This window comes from Cricetulus griseus (assembly GCF_003668045.3).
Source record: "Cricetulus griseus strain 17A/GY chromosome 1 unlocalized genomic scaffold, alternate assembly CriGri-PICRH-1.0 chr1_0, whole genome shotgun sequence".
Classification (NCBI taxonomy): domain Eukaryota; kingdom Metazoa; phylum Chordata; class Mammalia; order Rodentia; family Cricetidae; genus Cricetulus; species Cricetulus griseus.
In genome coordinates, this window is record NW_023276806.1 from 208,599,670 (window position 1) to 208,619,707 (window position 20,038).

A 20,038-nucleotide genomic window follows, 5' to 3' on the forward strand; every position below is an offset into this window, starting at 1 on the left:
GGGCTCTGTAGACTCCTTCAGGGAGGGGCACACATCCAGTTACAAGAAGACCTCCCACTAAACCATCATGTCCCAACAGTCTGTCCTGGGAAGCAAACCTTCAGCAAATGAGTTTCTGTTGGACAGTGCACATCCAAACCATAGCATACATAGGTATTCACAAACACAGAGCCTTTAACACATAATTGAATATGTTTGTCCATAGCCCTGGCTCTAGCCTCATTGCTATATGAGTAGTATAAGGAACAATTCTTTTATTAAGGCATCTAGTCTTTAGTACTTGCTTTCTGAAGGAGCTTTAGAATAGCCTCAGAGGGATAAAGGTGAAAGAGAGTAAGTCAGGACACAGCAAGCCTAGGAGGACAAAGCTTCTCTACCTTCTCCTAATCTTATTTCACCCATCTCAGTTTTTTTCCTAAGGTAGGCTTGACTTTCTTTTTGTAAGATAGACCCCAATGTCTAGGAGTGTATTCTAAATCCTTCCTGTTTGTCTTTTTTGAATGTGGCTAGTGGAAATTCTTTCACCTGTCTGTATAATGGTAGATCACAAGGCTCTCAATGTGAGATTAGGGCTCACTGACACCTGCAAGGAAGAAAGAATCCTACCCGGAAAGGACGAGAATTAGAGAATTCCCAATAGAGGAATCTAAAAATGACTGAAAGACATTTAAGAAAGTACTCAACATCCTTAGCCATCAGGGAAATGCAATCAAAACAACTCTGAGATACTATCTTATACCTGTTAGAATGGCTAAAATAAAAAACACCAACAACCGTTTTGCTGGAGAGGATGTGGAGAAAGGGGAACACTCTGCCATTGCTAGTGGGAGTGCCAACTTGTACAGCCACTTTGGAAATCAGTATGGCAGTTTCTAAGAAAAACAGGAATCAGTCTACCTCAAGATCCCAATTCCACTCTTGGGCATATACCCAAAAGATGCACATTCATACAACAGGGACATGTTCAACTATGTTCATAGCAGCATTGTTTGTAATAGCCAGAACTCGAAAGCAACCTAGATGCCCTTCAACCAAAGAATGGATGGAGAAAATGTGATACATTTACACAATAGAGTACTCAGCGGAAAAAGAAAATGAAATCTTGAAATTCTCTGGCAAATGGATGGAACTAGAAGAAACCATTCTGAGTGAGGTAACCCAGTCAAGAAAGACTGGGTATGTATGTATGAATACATGGTATGTATTCATTCCCATATGAATATTAGAAATAGAGAAAAGGATTACCAGCCTACAATCCACACCTCCAGAGAAGCTAGGAAACAAGGAGAACCATAAGAGAGACATACATGGTCCCCTAGAGAAGGGGAAATAGACAAGAGCTCCTAAACAAATTGGGAGCACAGGGGAGGGAGGAGGAAGAGGAAGGTAGGAAAAAGAGAAGGGGAGAAGAGGAGTGGGGAGGAGAACATGAGGGATCAGGAAGATTGAGTAAGGGAGCAAGAAAAGAGATACCTTAACAGAGGAGCCATTAGAGGGTTAAAGAGAAATCTGGCACTAGGGAAATGTCCAGAGATCCACAAGGATGACTGCAACTAAGAATCTAAGCAATAGTGGAGAGGCTAATTTAAATGCCCTTTCCCTATAATGAGATTGATGACTACCTTATATGCTATCCTAGAGCCTTCATCCAGTAGCTGATGGAAGCAGAAACAGAGACCCACAGCTAAGCATTGAGCCGAACTCCTGCAAAGGGGTCAAGACAATGCTGGGGAAACCCACAGAAACATCTGACCTGAGCAAGTGGGGGCTGGTGAGGCAGCATAGGACAGAACCAGGTCCCCTGAACATGGGTGTCAGTTAGGAGGCCTCGGCAGTCTATGGTGCCTGTGGCAGTGGAACAGTATTTATCCCTACTGTATGAATGGACTTTGGGAGCCCAATCCCCATGGGCCTAGATACAAGGGGGAGGGCCTAGGCCCTGCCCCAAATGATGTGATAGACTTAGACGATCCCCCATGGATGGCCTCACCTGTGGATGGAGGGTAGGAGGGAGAGGGAACTGGGATTGATATGTAAAATAAGATTGTTTCTAATTTAAATAAAAATTTATATGAAATAATGAATGGGAAGAACAGAATAATCCTCAGAAAATGTCCATCTTTCAGACATGATTTTTTTGGAAATAAGCCTGTATCTGTCATGCTCAGCTTTTGTCAACTTGTTACAAACTTATACATATCTGGGCTAGAGGGAATCTTTTGTTTGTTTGTTTTTTCAAGACAGGGTTTCTCTATGTAGCTTTTGGAGCCTGTCCTGAAATTAGCTCTTGTAGACCATGCTGGTCTCAAAGATTCAGAAATCCGTCTGCCTCTGTCTCCATATTAATTGAAGGGTTGCCTCCATCAGATTGGCTTTTGATAATTGCTGATTAGTGCAGGAGGGCCCAACCCACTGTGGGCACCGCCAGTCCTGGGCAGGTGGGCCTGGGCTGTACAAGAGAAGTAGCTGAGAAAGGCTGGGGAAGCTGGCCAGTCATCAATGGTTCCTCATGATTTCTTCCTCAAGTTATTTTTCTTTTTTTAATTTAAATTTTAATTACTACTCATATTTACATATCCATCCCCCCATTCCCTTGCCCTCCCATTCTCCCATGTTCCCCACCAATCCCTCCAACTCCTCCCCAGGGATGGTGAGGCCCTCCACAGGGGACCCTCAAAGTCCATCATATCATTTGGGAGAGGGCCTAGGCCCTCCTTGCTGTATCTGAGCTGCAATAGTATCCCTCCATAGGGAATGGGCTCCCAAAGTCCATTTGTGCTCTAGAGATAAACACTGGCTCCACTGTTAGAGGTCCCATAGACTTGGCCTCCGAGCTGGTACCCACATTAAGAGGGCTGGATTTGGTCCAATGCTGTTTCCCCAACTTTATGACTAGGGTCTCCATGCTCTCACTAGGTCAGGTCAACTCTTTCTGATGGTTTCTCTAGCACCGTCTTGGCTCCTTTGCTCATCCCTCCTCTCTCTCCACAACTGGCCAGGAATATGGTTCAGTGCTTAGCTGTGGTGCCTGTTTCTGCTTCGAACAGCTACTGGATGAAGGCTCTAGGAATGGTAACCAAGGTAGACATCAATCTCATTATAGGGGAAGGGCATCAATGGCATCCGATCCACCCCTGTCTTGATTCTTAGTTGGGGTGAGTTCCTGCGTTGGCTTCCCTCAATTATGGACTGTAATATCTAACCCTTTCCTGTCTCAAGTTGATTTTATTTGGTGTTTTATCACTGCAACAACAACAAAAAAGCTAATATGTCATCAGAACCTGGGTCTGGGTTTGGAATATCATGTGGACAGGTGCATCCTGGGAGCTATGAAGGACTTATCTGGCTCCTGCCTAGCAAGTTGCAGCCATCCTGATGCTCAAAATCCAGACCCACAAGACTGATTTCTTCAAGGCCAGTCTAGATCTCCCCAGCCTCTGTACAGTTTCAGTTTCTAGCCCAACCAGAGTTGTTAATGGGGCAGAGCAGAAGCCATCACAGGAACAAATGTCATAGAGGATCTTGTGTCCTTCCTTTTGTTTATTCATGGAGAGCAACACACACGTGCTGCTGCTTGGTTGGTTGAAGCTGAGTGAAGTGTGTGGTCATAGACAGAAAGGTCTGGTGGAGGGAACACAAATACACCCTAAACATGTAAACATTGTCTCAGAAGTCTCAGGTGGAAGAGAAGGAATGATTTTGTAGTATTTTTTGAAATTAAAATATGACACATTTTAATTCTAGGAAAAGAGACGAAAAGTTAGGGAGTAATTGCAGGTATGGGGTATTAGGGTCTACTGTGCTTAGGGGGAACAGTTAACTAGCTTTAATGTGTTATTAGATATGGTAGGATAGCATGAAAATTAATTCATTGAAGGAAGTAATAGGGAAACAATTATCAAGAAATTCTTCCAAGTGCTCACTCCTAAGGAAAACCTAACCCAGAAACTTCCAAACCTCTATAAAATGAAAAGGAGAAACATTCATAGCAAAGTGGAACAAGGAATCTACACTCCAGAGAAAAATCTCTAGCTTTCTATAAATTGGGGGGTTTTGTGTTTCTTTTTGCCAGCAAAAGGGTCTTGCCATGTAGCCAAGGCTGGTCTTCAATTCATGAGTCTCCTGTCTCAGCATCTGGAGGGCTAGGATTATAGGAGTGTGCCAACATAGTCACTGGGGCACTTGTTCTCCTTGAAACTAATATTATTTTCCACTCACCTTCTTTATCCCTTGCTTAAGTATCACCAGAGAACAGCATAAGCCACTCAGTGGTTGTTTGTGTCTATTCAGTGGCTGATGCAATGATAACTTCATATTAATTAGTAAGTACTCTGTGGCTAGCTGGTTACCCCAGTATTCAGGAGGGAATCTGACAGACAGGCAGAATGAGGATGTGCAAACCTGTAGACAAATTTTCTGTCTTGGAATGAGCAGCAATGAACTTAGATGCCTTCTATTTATCCTGAAGTTGACCTCAAGTCACAGCCTTTTCAGTAGTAGCCTGTCCTTCTTTGTCACTGCCGTCAGGATCTTACAGAAGCAGAAATCTGGCAAGAGCTCTTGGGGATGCACACAGGCATGGTGCTAGGCAAGTACCTAACTTCAGAGCCAGTATTCACCTTGTCATTGCATGGCTGGAGAAGTCCAAATAATGTAGAGGAGAGAGAACCTTGCTATGTACAGTCACAGGAGGCAAACTAACAAAAGAGAAGAAAGACTGCGATGAGGCATTGATGTCAGCAAGGCATTGACAGCTAGACTTTCTCCTGGGTCCTATTCTGAGATAAGATGTAGATGGCACCAAGGTTCCATTTGCAGAGTTCCTTTCCATCTAGACATCAGAATTAGCCTCTACACACATGCCTGGAGTAAGCGCACCTGCACCCCCACACCTCCACACACTGTTACACCAATACACACAAAGAAAAGAAAAACTCTCCACAACTACAAGTAGGAAAAAAGAGGGAAATGACCTTCATAAACATAGAAGAGATGAAATATACAAATTACACAACCATGTTCCTCTACAGTAACACATTTGGATACCTAGAGAAAATATTCTACACACACACACAATCTTTATCTTGCATTCCTTGGCTTCATTTCCTACAACTCAGGGTTTCCAGCAACAACTGGCTTTGAGCCATTTCCACTTCCCACTGCTTACTGCTCTCAAGCCTCTCCTTCAGGACTGAGCACAATCCAGAGTCCCAGCCCCCGCAGACCCAAATCTCTGATTTCCTCATCCATTAGGTTAAAGAACTGTATTAGATAATGTGTTGGTTCAGCTCAAAAACTGTACTCGTAAGCCTTCCCTGGCCCTTCTCATCTGAACCGCTCTCCTCTCACACAGATCAAAGTTTATTTGTGCCTGTCATGTCCTGTGCCACCTGACTCACCAATCACGTGAGCACACACTGTGTCAAGAGTTGTCAACAAGGCAGGCACAGCCCCTACTCCCAAGAGCAACACTGCTGGTATGTATATGGGGTCGCCCTCTCAGTAGATAAGTTCTGTAAGAGCAGAAGCCAACTGTACCTTCTCTCCATGGCTTTGCACAAAGTAGACACACAGAAAAGTTAGCCAACGGTAAGAGCAGACCTAGTGCCCTGCAAATTACACACCCACCTCACTGCCCTTAGGTGGAGACTGGGAGCTCAAGCCCTGAAAGCAGACTTCATGGTGCTTCCCAGAACACTACCAGCCTTGGTGTGCCCGAGGAAGAGCTAGGATTTGGAATCAAAGGGGAAAGTATGCAAAAAAAAAAAAAAAAACAAAACCAGACTGACCCAAGATGTTACATAGAAGTACTTTTCACTTCAGATAGAGGATTTGTGTTTATTTATTTTTCTTTTGCCTAACTAAAGCCAGATGCTCTGCTAGGTTTGAATCAAAGCACAAAGCTTTGAAAGGTGGTGAGGACAAATGATCATTTTGGTTCCGATCACTAAAATACTCAAGAAATGCTCAGATTAAAGTGTCAGGAATGCAAACATGACAACAATTAAAAGGTACTCTTGGAGAAACGTTGAAAATGGTAATAAGAGTGGAATGGCCAGGTCCTATGATAGACTGTTGACCTGTGGCTTCTCATCAGTGACTCCTGGAATCTCATTCATGAAGCTGGACCAACCTACTGAGGCACATACATTTGTTTCCCTGGGGGTGACGTTCCCCCTGGAAACCTGACTTCTGTGTGTCCACTTGGCACGTGAGGACACTCGGTTTGAGCATAGTGCTTTTGTGGTTCTATTTTCCTCCTTTCTTTACTTGATTATGCATTTGTTTAAGTAATGTTGGGCACACAGAAACCAGGGCCCTATGCAAGGCAAGTGCAATACCACTGAACCACGTGCTCAGCCCTGAGATTCCATTTTCCAAGTCACCAACTCCTGGGTTGTGAGCTCTGCGGAGACTAGTTATATCAGCAAAGAAAATCATAGTGTGGATTTAGCAGATTCCACATCATCAGAGAACAGAATAAACCCACCACTTTATTGGGAATAATAGCAGGAAGATATAAGAAGACACATATGCTGTTGCAATACACAAAAGTTTATTATGATTTTTTTTTTTTAGTTTTTCTTCAGTTTTGGAGGCAAAATAAAATAGAACTGAACATCAATAAATTTTGTACAACAAAACCAGCCTTTAATATGGAACTGATAGTCCATGAACAGTTTACTATCTCAGAATGGTTTCCCTTTTTCGAAGACATGCTTTCTTGCGGTCCATGAGGCATTGGCACAGAAGAGATGGCAGATGGTGAAGACAGTGAAGGATGCGAGGCCCCCCTCAGATCCGAGTCAGCTGATGCCACAAACTGGAGGGGAGGATGCTTTCCACTTTCTCCATAACAAAGTTCAAGGGGGCAAACAAAGTGCTGAGGAACTGTGAGGAAATCAGAAAACAGCAGTCAGGAGAAACCCTGTCACGACTAGGATCGACATCTCTAGCACACGCCAGCATCTTACAACATTTCATTCTGAAAGCCTCCCAAGGCTGCAACCCTCTTCATGTTTACAGGAAATGTCGGGAGAAAGTGGAAGACACATTCCAGCCCCACCCCCAGCATGACAGATAAGAAGGAAGTGTCTGCGGACAGCCTCCCTGACCCCTCTGACAGCTGCCACAGCTGCCAGGATCCTAGCAGTCTTCAGAGTTTACCCCCGTCTATGAAGATGGGTATCATCCAAGGGGAGGTTGGGTAGGTGGCAAGTGGGTATAGGAGCCAGACAATGGTGACAACTTAGGCCACTAAATTGTCTAACTGGCTGTACAGCTCACTTTAAAGGGAAGAGGCAATATAAAGAGTCAAGTCTATAATGCCAGATGGCTTTGGTTTCCTGGTGTCTCCCAAGTATGCCCACATTCTAGGCTCATTTCTAAACAGCATGCTTTCTGTTATGAATCAGGGAGCTGAGGGCGGGTAGCAGGCTTGTACACGGGGAAGCCCTGCCCTGCAGGAAGGGCTGTTGGGTGGACCCCTGGGAACTTTCTTACCTGGTTACAAAAATACTTCTTTTCACACACAGAGAGCAATAAAAATATATCTATTAAGAAATATAATTTGAAGCCGGGTGGTGGCGATGCACAGCTTTCATCCCAGCATTTGAGAGGCAGGCGGATCTCTGTGAGTTTGAGACCAGCCTGGTCTACAAGAGCTACTTCCAGGACAGCCTCCAAAACTACACAGAGAAACCCTGTCTTGGAAAACAACAACACCACCACACCAAACAAGAATTACAATTTGCGTTATCAGATACTAATCAATTTCAAATCTATTTTGATGATGTTCTTGTGAACAACTGATTTCAGTTCCCCAGCTGGTGTTGTGGCAGAAGCTATAGAAGACATGTCTGTCCGGGGAGGAGACTGGTATTTAAAAGGACTCCTTGCCTGCTGCCTGCTGAGAACCAAGGCCTTGTCTTGCTCACGTTCCATACCTGGTTCTTTATTGCAGTGGCATCTTTTGTACTAATCCCTATCCATGGCACAATCTGACAGCACTCACAAAGATTGTGCATGTAAGCTTAGTTCAGGGAGTGGATATAAACACGGGATGGGAACATGGTTCTAAGTGCAAATGAATGTCGTGGGCAGTGCAGGCACTAAGCCTCAAGCAGTATCCTTACTGGTCACAGTACTATGGCTTGTGAATCTCAGAGTAAGAGGTATGGATGGCTAGTGTCCCAAATTCAAGGACCTCAAAACGGTGTGTGTATGGTACACATAGGTGTATGTGTGTATGCATAGGTGTGTGTGTGTGTGTGTGTGTGTGTGTGTGTGTATGCATACGTACACGTGTCTATTTAATTCGTATGGAATACACTGAGGAGGCCAATAACACTGCAATTGCATCATCAAAAACAAATGGGAAGATTTCTCTATTCTGCTTTTTAAATTAATTAGATACATTTTCTTGGTGAGGCTACATGAGAAAAAAGGGACCCTACAATAAAACTTCCCCTTTCAAAGACTCAAAGCTGAGGGGTAAAGAGAGCAAGGACATTAAGATGCAGACAGAGCCGGGCATTGGTGGCGCACGCCTTTAATCCCAGCACTCGGGAGGCAGAGGCAGGCAGATCTCTGTGAGTTCAAGACCAGCCTGGCCTACAGAGCAAGTCCCAGGACAGACTCCAAAGCTACAGAGAAACAGAAAAGCCCTGTCTCAAAAAGACAAAAATGAAGAAGAAGAAGAATAGGAAAAAAAAGAAGAAGAAGAAGAAGAAGAAGAAGAAGAAGAAGAAAGAAGAAGAAGAAGAAGAAGAAGAAGAAGAAGAAGAAGAAGAAGAAGAAGAAGAAGAAGAAGAAGGAGGGAAGGAAGGAGGGAAGGAAGGAAGCATGTGGACAGAGCATACAGGCCATGATAGCAATCAGGTTCAGGAAAGGAAGGGAAGTCAGGCTAGAGTAGAAGGGAGAAGTGCTAAAAAGATCAAGGAAAACACTATAAAGTAAGGCAATTTAAATAGACTATAATAGATGGAAGGGCTATCAAAGGTATGACAGAAACACTAAGGATGGCAAGATGAGCAAAGTGGGCACTAATAGAATATGAACAGGGAAACCATCACATGGTGAATAGTTCAGTTTCACGGGAATACAAGCAGGGTTCAGGCTGACTGGCAGCGGTGAGTGCCAGGCAGAATCACACAGGTGAGAACTAGGCAGCAACAGTGTGGTAATTCCCTGCTCAGTGGGTATCAGATCCACAATAGTTTCTGATAACCTGAAAGTAGCATTTTGTGAATATGCCAAAATACTTGGGAGAGTTACCCATCCTTCCGAGGTTAGAAAAGGGCCGTGTCCCATCCTGAGTGAGGCTGGAAGGCATTAGGAAACACTGGACCCAGGAATGAGTAATCCCTGCCTGGATGCCTCTGAAAGCTTTTCCCAAATCCACTGATCTCACTAACACTGTAAAATTGCATTTACAAAATCGTGTGTACCTGTGTATGAAGCATCTACAATGAGATGCGACATACACGATGATAGATGGCCAAGGCTGCAAAGGTGACAGCATTCACCTATAGTACTCGATTCAGACAACCGTGGAGAAATCAGAGGTTCTAGCAGGGACTGGAAGGGACAGCTCAGTAAGCAAGGTGACACTGCTGCGATCATCACTGAGCAGCCTTGGGAAGACTAAAGTTGGAAAGGCACAGGGGAGGAGCTGCTCAGCACCCCCTGAGCCAGAGTCACGGGAGGAAAGGCATTCTCAAAGTCTGTACCTGGTATTCTACATCTTAAACTGTGGGCATCATGGGCCTCTACAGAGTGCAGGGTGAAGGGGACCGTCTGTCATAAGGAGCTTAACAACAAACAGCAGTTTTGTCTGTTTGCTTCTTTGTCTCTGGGAGAACTGACCTGACTCAGGGAAAAAGCTTCACTCTAAGGTCTATAATTGCCTCCTTTTCCCCACTGCATGCCAAGATATGCCGGCTTTCCTTGCTATATTATATCTGCACGGAAGTTCTCACTGAGGTTCCATAAGAAATGACACTCCAGGCCTCCAACGCATGTGCTGACCTACTCCTGCTCCCTTGTAGCCTGATGGGTTATTCTTGAGGTGGCCGAGAAAGGCCTCCTTCGAGCATTTCTGGCTAGCCTCATTTATTTACTTAAAGAACCCCATCTGAGATGTGTCCCTCTCATCCCCAGGCCACCTTCCCTCTTAGCACCCTTTATCCTCCCTCCTCCCTGTCCAAGCCCACAAAGAAGCCATGTGGAAAAAAGAGGCTCTGGCATGACTAAGACCTTCCACTTACTAACAGACCAAAGTCAGTGGCTTTCGTCAGGAGCTCCAAAAATGTTGCAGGAACATGCCTTGCTCCTCTGGGTGCCTTGCGATACTCAGCTGTTTCTTTAGATGTGTGAAAACCAATCAATACCTTCAACCAGAAACCCAACTAATACAGGAAGAGAGACAGCAGCTTCATTTCTAGACTAAGGGGGAAATTTATTGCCTGGGAAGTTAAATCTGAATGAGCAAAACCAGGCAACTTGGATCAACCCATCTATCCCATGTCCAGACCTTCTGTCCAGAGGGCAGAGAGACTCGGTCAAACTTCTAACACAGACACCCCGTAACTCAATTAGTGTCCACTGGTGAGAAAAAGCAACCGGGCTAATAAAAAGGAGAGAGCGGCACTTCAATCGTCCGATCTTCCTTTTCCCCAGACACCATTACTTAGAGGAAGGTCACAGCTTGCAGCACGCTGGGTTCACAGTGGAAACCTCTTGCTTATCTGAATAGGTTCCAGTTGCCCTGTTGCAAGCAGACAATTGACATCCCACTGTAATCAATATCAGACTTCAAAGAGTCCAGGCCTATAAGTGAAGATGAGGCAGGAGTCAGGGGTGCCGTCTCAGGGAAGGGGGGAGCAGAGGAGGAAAGACAGGCCCTCGAGAGCAGAGGGGTCAGATGTTGACCTTCCCACGTTCGGTGCAGAGCAGGGCCTGCAGTGACAGCTTACTTATATGAGCAGCTTTATCTTAAGAAGCAAACATTCTCGGAAGAGCTAGTCCTAAGTCATCGAGGTAGATTAGATTGCAGGCAACTAGTCGAAGCCTCTCTACTTTCGCCTCTCCAGTGACTCACTGTCTATGAGTGTTGGGACTGGCTGTGTTAGTGAACAAACACACTAGAGTTCCCACGCTGTGGAGCCTGGGGGGTGGCAGTACATTCTCTCTCCATCTACTAAAAGTCATCACACCCAGGGCATTATCGCAGGAGAGGACTGAAAAAAAAAATCACTTTCTCAAGCTGCAAATGGCTACAGACAACCTCCAGGGCAGCTGTGATAACCCCCAGGGTGTTCGGCAGAGGCTTTGCCAGAGGCCTGAAGGAGTGAGGAGGTACAGATGAAAAGACAGCTGAGGGAGGACACACTGGCCTTGTCTTCTTCTTCTGACTGAACCTCCCCAGACCTGGGAAATGCTAGACTTCCATAAAGAGCAAGACAGTTTTGATCCTCCTGGTAGAGGTTTAAAAGCACACTTGTGAAAATCAGGAGTAGTTGACCAACTAACCACACCTTAGTAGAGAGTAGGAACACTCTGAAGCCAAATCTACTTCATAAAATCATTTGATTCTTGGTGTGAGACACATGCTTTGGAAATAGAAATGAGGAGAATAGCCACCCCCAGTTTTCTGAAGAGTCCACTGCTGTTGTATGGCCTTCCTAGAGAACTGATTTACTAACTGATTTACTATCTGCTCTCCTTCTGATCCCTTTGCTGGCTAAAATGGTCTCAAGCAACCAGTTTCCATCCCATTCATTGCTGTGGTTCTCAGTCCTGACTGGACACCTGAATCCCCAGGGAACACCTGAAAACTCAAATGTCTCCACGGCATGGGGTCAAGTCGGCAAGAGGCCCTAAGTGGGGAGCAGTTATCAGTAATCTTTAAGCTTCCTTGGTTGTTCCAAGGTACATGCATACTGAGGCCACTAATTCTGGATAGCTGTCACCTGAGTAGCTATGACAGTATGGCATAACTTCAAATGTGACCCCTTAGAAGGAAATATAATCTTTAACCCCCACCCTCAGAAACTGGTGGGGTCACTGGTGTGAACATCAAGATTCTGAATTTTAGTGGTATGGCCAAGAGCACTACTGCACACTGGAGGCTAAGAACTCCCTACCAAGGGTTATCCCTCAGTGTAATAATGAACAGTGGAGCAACGAGGTGCTTTTACCCGTTTTTAAAAACATTTAAGAGGGAAAGAGAAAAGTGGGAACTGTAATTGTCTAGTTCCAGACCAGCATCCCAACTATACATTTTAACTAAATTATACTCTAATAGGAAACTTTGGCAACTACTTTTCCTCTGAGGCTAGCGATGGAGAGGAAGGAAACGGTGAACAGCACAGGCCCTGGGGCTGAAGGCATCCAGGGCAGCAACTTGGGTAATGCTGATTTTGGAAAAATATGTGAGACGTAAGAAAACTTGATTTCCCTGAAGGAAGAAGGGAATTAGAACTTCAAGTTGGCCTTGAATAGAGAAGCTCTCCTGAGAAATTTCAAGAGAAAGCAGATTTCTTTGGTGTGCTCCCAGAGTGTGAAACCAGCCTAAGCAGAAGTGAAAGACAGAGGCTGAAGAGGTGCAATAAGGAGCTTGGAATGGCCACTGGTGAAATGGGCATGATCTCAAACAGGGGAAGCCCATGTACCACAGGATTCGCGATGACCCATGTACCACAGCATTCGCCATGCACCTAGATGCACTCCTGTCACAGCAAAAGGTGAGGCGCTTTGAGGACCCTTTCAACTCTAAAGGTCTATGATTTCAAGAGAAGGGAAGGAAAGCCAAAGGGTATCTGAAATCAGTATCCATTCACTTGACTGGGAACCTACAATGATCAAGGCAGGCGCTGTGTGAGGCTTTGGAGATGTGAGGAAAGCACAAATAGGTACCTGCTTCTAAGGAATGCACAGTGTCAAGGGGCACAGACAATTCCTTACCGATCACATACGGTAATACGTGACAATAGAGGTATTCATGGAACTCTGATCATGGAGACAGCCTGTCAATTTAGGAGAAGTGAGTACAGTATTAAATAAGAAAAGAGGTCTTTAGGAGCTGGGTGGTCAGATGAGAGTCCATGCACAACGAACTGAGACATGTAGGCCCTGGTCCATCTGGGCACTGTGATCACTTCACTATGGCCGAAAAGTTGGGTCTGTGTAAGAATTGTGAGGAAAGAGGCTAATAAGGCAAACAAAAGCCACTAGAAGACAAAAGGCTCTTTTAGATCAAGCAAATGAAATGAGTTTTATGGCCTGAAATAATTATGGCCTGAAATAACAGGGAACCAGTAGGTAAAAGCTGGGAAGTGGCACACTTATTGGAAATTTCAAAAACTCTTTCTTGTGTTAGTGTAAGAGAGACAGACTGACAACGACAAGCCCTGGAGGAAGGAGACCAGCTGAGACAATTAGGCAGCTCAGGCAAGAACAGCAAGGACACAAGCTAAACAGGAGGCTGTGAAGAGGGAAAGGAGTGTAGGACAGGGAAGATGGGTTTTCAGTGTGGGTGCTGAGGGGGTAGGGCAGCATTTGGAAGTTGACCCAGGCAGGGGACAAGGCAGTGTGGGCTGAGAGAGCAGGGAGTTTGTGGCTTAAACTGACTCCACACTGGACAGGGCCACTGTGGAGGTGAGGAGTGTGGAGAGAGAACATCCCTGCTGGACCCATGCATCTCGAAATCAGATGGCAGGGCAACCCCTGATGCTTCCCTCTCTGTTCCTTCTGTTTAACACCCAGCTATGGCAAACTCAGGACACTCACCCTCATGGTCTTACAGAAATCCTCCGGCCTCTCCAGGGAAATGAGTTTTTAGCAAGCAGGGCAGATGGCTTCCTGGCAGGGCTCTGTCTGCCACCGTCCCACAAGACTCTTTCTTAATGGATTTTCCTGTTTCTACGTGGCATGTTGGTACACTTCCACTACAAGCTTTCACACTTTCTCACAGTTCATTACCCAAACAAGCCAAGGGTTTGTGCCCATTTAAAACACCACAGAAATAATCTGTGGAAACATAAATCTCATCCTTCGTGAATGAAAGACTCCCAGTAGCCAGAGATTAGAAAGTGCCGTTCAGGACACGCACAGCTGAATCACATCCCACCCACACATCTCTCATCTGTGAGGATTCCCTGCATTATTTCATCCTTTTGGACTTGATGCTCTTTCTGGAAGGTACTAGGGTTCCTTTGGGAAATGGGCTGAGGCATGCACTAACAACCTGTGCTCTTCCTTCAGCCATTGATTGCTCTAATGATAGCTGAATGACTCTCCAGGCTTTCAACCACTTCTGCACAGAAGCTCCTTCCCTTGGCTTTCCCTGTCCACCTGCCCATTACTGCCCCCCATCCCAGGTAAACACTCACAGCTTTTGCGAAGACACCCATAAGTTCTGGGAACTGATGTGTCAGGAGAGCCAGCATGGCTGTGAAGGAACACAGTCCAGCAGTGAAGAGGATGAAGAAGGGGAGCTCCTTCTTGGGGTAAACTGAGACTTCATGGAAAGCTGAGGAAACCAAAAGGGAGCCATTAAGACACAAGTAGATGCATTTTTAGGGACCCTGACCCCTCTCCCTTGGCTACAGTGTGCCGGAAATGAAACGGGCAGAACACTGGACATTTCCCAGCTCACATCTGCCCCGCTGCCTCTGTTTCCTAGCTGCTTCTTCCAAACCCAAGTTCTACCTGCAGCGCTGTGGTGCAACAGGGTCAGCTTGTGGGCATCCCACATTCATTGGCACCATCTATGTTTAATATACAGTGTTCCTTTCCCAAAAGCAAATACAAAACAGCAAAACCATGTCCAAATTACAGCACATACTTTGAAAGGGAAACCCCACATCAAGTGTGAGTGTGCAATGCATCAAGGTACACCTGTCCCATTTTTATTTTCCTGTGTTTTTTAAATTATTTTAGTCAGGCAATATTAGTTTAGCTTGTGTTTTCTCTTGAGAGTCCAAGGGTGTCAGTGGAGGTTGCTACCCAATCGACATTCGATGAGGTCTTCACATACAGACCTGTTCAGTCTTCAGGAGCAAGGGTCAAATTGATAGGATTATTTGACACAACTGGAGGAAACTCCTAATGATAAACATGCTCAAAATAATTGTGAGGCTATGGGAACTAAAGGTCTTTAGAGTGTCTTTCATAGCACTCCAACATTAAACACTGGGTTTGGGTAAAACCCAAAGAGCGACGGTATCAAAACATAGAGAATATAATGAACTACTCCAGTCAGCTTATCACAGGACTGCCTGTGGCTGGTAGAGATGCTGGCCAGGAGGCATGGGGCTGTGGGCACAAAGGAGGTACTGGGAAACTGCAGGCTCACAATACTTGTACTGGGACCCACAGGCTTGACTCACTCCACCATGGAAATACAAACTCTACAGGTCCTTCATTGCCCATTAAGATTTTTCACTCAGAGCCCTAATCAACAGGACTGAAAACAAAGAGTGCAAACTACCTATCAGGAGCTATAGAGCACATGGAAGCAAGCCTCCCTGCACATCCCTGGAACAAACCTGGGGTAGAGAGCACTTAGGGCCTACTGTGCCAGTCATTATACTTTTAACACTCAAAAGTATGGGTAATGTTTACAACCACTAACACTCTTTATATGTCACTTTCAAAATGCAACCTGTAAGAGATTCTGCAGAGATATTACACTTGAATCATGGCACCCAGTTCAATAAATCTGACCTACATTTAAAACATTGCACTTTTCAGAAAACTGACTTTCTACCAGAAACTTAACAAGGACATTATCCACATGACACTTTAATAAGGATCTGCCTCAAGGGGGCATCAAAAGGTGAATTATGGGTCCATGTGGGGATTTCTGAAATCAAATTTAATGTCATGTGATGTACCAGGTGCCATTAAAATGAAGTTCTGACAGCGGAACACTACAGGGCTCTCCCAGCTCTTTAAACAACAAACTGCAGGCTGGGGTGATGAGCAAGGAAACAGGTAAAACACATCCAGAGACCCCAATCTGATGTCACCAGTCACTTTTGTACCTAGCTGCCACCATTCACAACTGGCTCAGTAGTGCTAGCATCTGAAATTTTACTATGTGCCAGCTCTCCAAAGTTAAGCTATTCTGGGGAAATATTTATATATGCTATAGCTATTAGAGATTGATATATCCAGGGCTAGTAAAAGGAAAAGAGGGTGACGGGAAAGAAGAAGGGAAGAGCCAAAGGGGGATTAGTATCTGAGGGAGGAAAGTATTTCCCAAGTCAGGGCCACATGAAGAGCCTGGACATGGTCCTTGCACACAGTCTGATTGGATAATAGCTATTTAGCCTGGATTGTCAAAACAATGTTGTACTACAGTAAACCAAAATAATACTTTCCACATGTGGTGTGACCATTAGGCTGTGAGCTCCCAAGGCACCTGAGGGCAGGGTTTTCGTCCTGCGCTCTATGACACAGTGCTCAGGCTGCACGTGTGCTCTGCACATGTCAGCCAACTCACTACGTGCAACCCACGAGATGCTCACAGGGACTGGCTGGCCCACAGCATTGCCTCACCATGGACAGCACACCACCCTTCTTCATTCAGGACTCTGCCTCTGGCACCAATGCCAGTGGCCTGGATCTGCCTTCCCACCCATGACTCAGCTGTAACGTCATCTGACATCAGCATTTCCTCTTCAAACCCCAGCTTGTATAGACCACCTCTGACCTGAAGGAAAGCCCAAGCAGAAGTTGTAAAGAGGCCTGCCGAGAATCTGCTCTCCATCAGGGCTCTGCATGCCCATGTCAATCTCTGTGAGCTCATGATAGCTCATCTCTGCTAAATTTCAAGCCTTGGCATCTTTCCCTCTGATGGATGTGGAAAGACATGGAGAAGCAGGAAGTCCAACCTGTTCCCATAATTCATTTCTAGACCTATGCTATCAAATAAGGCCAGCGGTTGGGAGAAACTTAACAAGGACATTATCCACACTTATGGTTCCCGCCTCTTCACATCCCATCTTTTGTAATGTCACCCTCCCTGGATGACAGGAGGGCTGCCCAGGAGCGACACTTACAGGGAAGCAGTTCCCGGTCTGCTGTTTCTGTACAGATTGGGTATGGATAAAATAGGTGTCCCTTCTCCAAGGGGTAAGGGATCATGCGGAAAGCTGCAAAGGAAAGACAATACATTAAAGGCTTCTATTTACCTCCCAGCTTCCCAACCTCAGAAGAGAACTCCTGAGCATGCGTCTTCCGAGAAGACAGGCAAGACTCCCCAAACTCTGAGGCACGCGCCAGACAAAATGTCAGCGGTGCAGAGTGATGCATTCCACACACATTAATCTCACACCGTATATTCTGGGCAAAACTCACAAAACTGGGTGGGGACAGAGGTGCCGAAGGGCAGGGAAACCATCAATATCAATGCCTAGGGTTTCATCATGTATAAAATATTATAAAAATGTTTTAAGCCCTAATTCAGTAGAGCCTGGCCAACGGTAATAATGCAAACCTGGACTGAAGGGCTCTCCCAGAAGTGCACGTGGATTGACTTGTTGGAGCTCACTGCAGATTGTACAAAAATGAAAGGCATTCTGCTGTGTCTGCTCTAAAAATATGTCTAAGTAGATTACAAGTCCAACCAGGATGGACGAATACGAAAACTTGAAAACACATGATTGGAGAGGAATTTCTAAACTTTATGAAACTTTTAAATCTTTCAGTATCATGCAGGGGAAAATGGCTGGGAGAGATTGATTGTCTACATTTTGATGATGTCAGGCCACCTAAATTCTGTGTCTGTGGCATCAGATGGCATTACGCTTTACACTGAGTTATGGCTTTCCAATCAATCCATCCATCCCCATTATCGAGTGTGTTATTCTCCCTGTCCCAATGTCATCGGCATGTTAGTCTCACTGTTCCTATGAGCAGTGCTCATGGAGTTAATTGTTCTTCAACAGATGTCCTTTAACGGCTGCATATTGTAGACACGGAATGGAAAAGCCATACATACCCTGAGAACGTCAGTTAACAACCCGGCCTGTATGTATGTTCATGAGGGATGGTGGCAACGAGCAACGGTATAGTTTTAAATGCTACGTTTTAACGAACCATGCAACATCCTTAGCCCTATCCCTACCAAAGCCTTTACAAAATGCTGTCAATGTACACATTTGTCTTTTGCATACTTATTTCAAGTAAGAATCAGAAACAAAGAAGGTCCTCCCTCAAAAGAAATGACAAGGTCCCATTGTAACCGGCATCAGTGCACATATGGTATTTATTCTGGTGTCTGAATATTATTTAAAAGTAAAAACAGTATGTATGTGATTCCAGCATTTGGAATGCGGTCAATCTACACCACAGTGGTATCTCTGGGAGGTTAGAGCACATTGCCATGGAGACTATAAATCACGATAAATGTGGGATTAGAGCAGAGCCAGTTTGCTGGCAGTTTGCTGAGGTAAAAATGTTATCAATTTTCTTCTTGTAACAGAAACCTCTTAAACAGATTAAAACATTAAAAACACCCCAGACTTTAGCTCTTCTTATAATGGGAGGCTCATCCTAGTTCAAGCAGACCCTTTCACACAAAGATGACTTTTGCCCGTTAGCACAAGTGACAGAAGAATTGTGTCATGGTTGTTAAATCAGGAAAATGTTGAGGAGGAAGCCAATGTCTCTCCCACCAGAACCAGGCTCGCAAAAGAATGAAAACAAACAAAATACACACAAAAAACTTGTAGCAATTGTATAGCATCCACCCACCCAAATCTCTTCTGGGATGCACTTATTTTTACATTTCAGCCGTATTATGGCAGGGTTTCAACACACCTTTTCATATGTGATAGTGTCTCAGATCTCCACCTGTACCCAGGCCATTGTTTTTAATGTATTCAAGTTCATGATACCAAGAGAAAAGAAAAGTTCCCGTGATGTAACTAATTTAGAAAAGTAAACTTTATTTAAAAATTGAAGCTAGTTTGACCTTCAGAAAATTATTTTTAAAAGAAAAATATGAGTGCAAGCTCTAGAGAATACTTGACAATAGAAATCTAATGGCAGATTAGCATCTTCAGATGAGAATTCTTCCTTCCATATTTGGCACACACAGAGGACTTTATGCATCAATTTAGCCTTTTTTATTTTAATCAGCTCTCATCGTTTTCGGAAAGGGTGATTTTGCTAGTACACAATTTTTTAAAAATAATATAGACAAGCTTCTTGCATGTTTATGATGCCCTCAGTATCTCTTTTTCTCATGCCAGATATCATTTACATTGAGTTCATAAAAATAATACTAAGCCCGGCTTCACTAAACAAAAACAAATACAATTTCTACTTGCAATTCTACCCTTCACCCACCCTGCTGCACAGGGTCCAACAAAGACTGAGATAAGAATGGGGGTCTGGAGAAGGGGAGAGGCACCGCACACCTTGCCAGCTCCCTCCCACCTCGGGTCCCTCTCACAGAGACAGGCACTGCCTCCATGAGCCTTGAAGCATTCACCAAATGCAGAGATTTTGGTCAATGTGGAGCCTAAGAAGGCACCTCTTTAGTGGTTCAAATAAGAGTAGAAATAGATCATTGAAGATAACTATTTTAGAAATGACGACAAACTTCCTGAAAGTCTTTGAGAAACATATTTTAGGTAAATTAAAATTGTACAGATATTGGGTTCAAAAATAAGCAAGAAAGCCAGGCTGCTGGCAGTTGAAACACAATAACCAATGCTATTTCCACTTCATATGCTCTCTCCCTGGCTTGATGCTGTATGTGCCTTTGTTCAGAGGTGCAACTGAAGTCCCCGGTCACTTAAGGGGCTTGTGAAAACATGCCACACAACTGTGTCTGATGCATGTACCTGGCTCCTTCCCTCTCTGACCAGAGTCACTTCCAGGGCTCCAAGATGCTCAGGGCTGTGCCGGTCAGAGGATCTGGAGCACCAACAAAACCACAGATGACAGAAGGGTGGAGACATGAGAAAACTACGAACCGTCACCCTACACATTAAACAGATAGAAGACAGCTTTTGTTTGA

General features: G+C 44.7%; 1 protein-coding gene across 8 annotated transcripts in view; it reads right to left on the minus strand.

Annotated features, from left to right (window-relative positions):
- Positions 1-6,537: 6,537 nt before the first annotated feature.
- St7 (suppression of tumorigenicity 7) overlaps positions 6,538-20,038 on the minus strand; it is a 234,027-nt gene continuing 220,526 nt past the window's right edge. For all 8 annotated transcript variants that reach the window (XM_035450733.1, XM_027389945.2, XM_027389946.2 and 5 more), the window contains 3 exons: positions 17,070-17,162; positions 14,394-14,533; positions 6,538-6,891 (listed from right to left, as the gene is read on the minus strand). In XM_035450733.1, the coding sequence (XP_035306624.1) occupies positions 6,796-6,891; positions 14,394-14,533; positions 17,070-17,162 (329 nt within the window). In that variant the 3' untranslated portion in view covers positions 6,538-6,795. The remainder of the gene's footprint in view (positions 6,892-14,393; positions 14,534-17,069; positions 17,163-20,038) is intronic.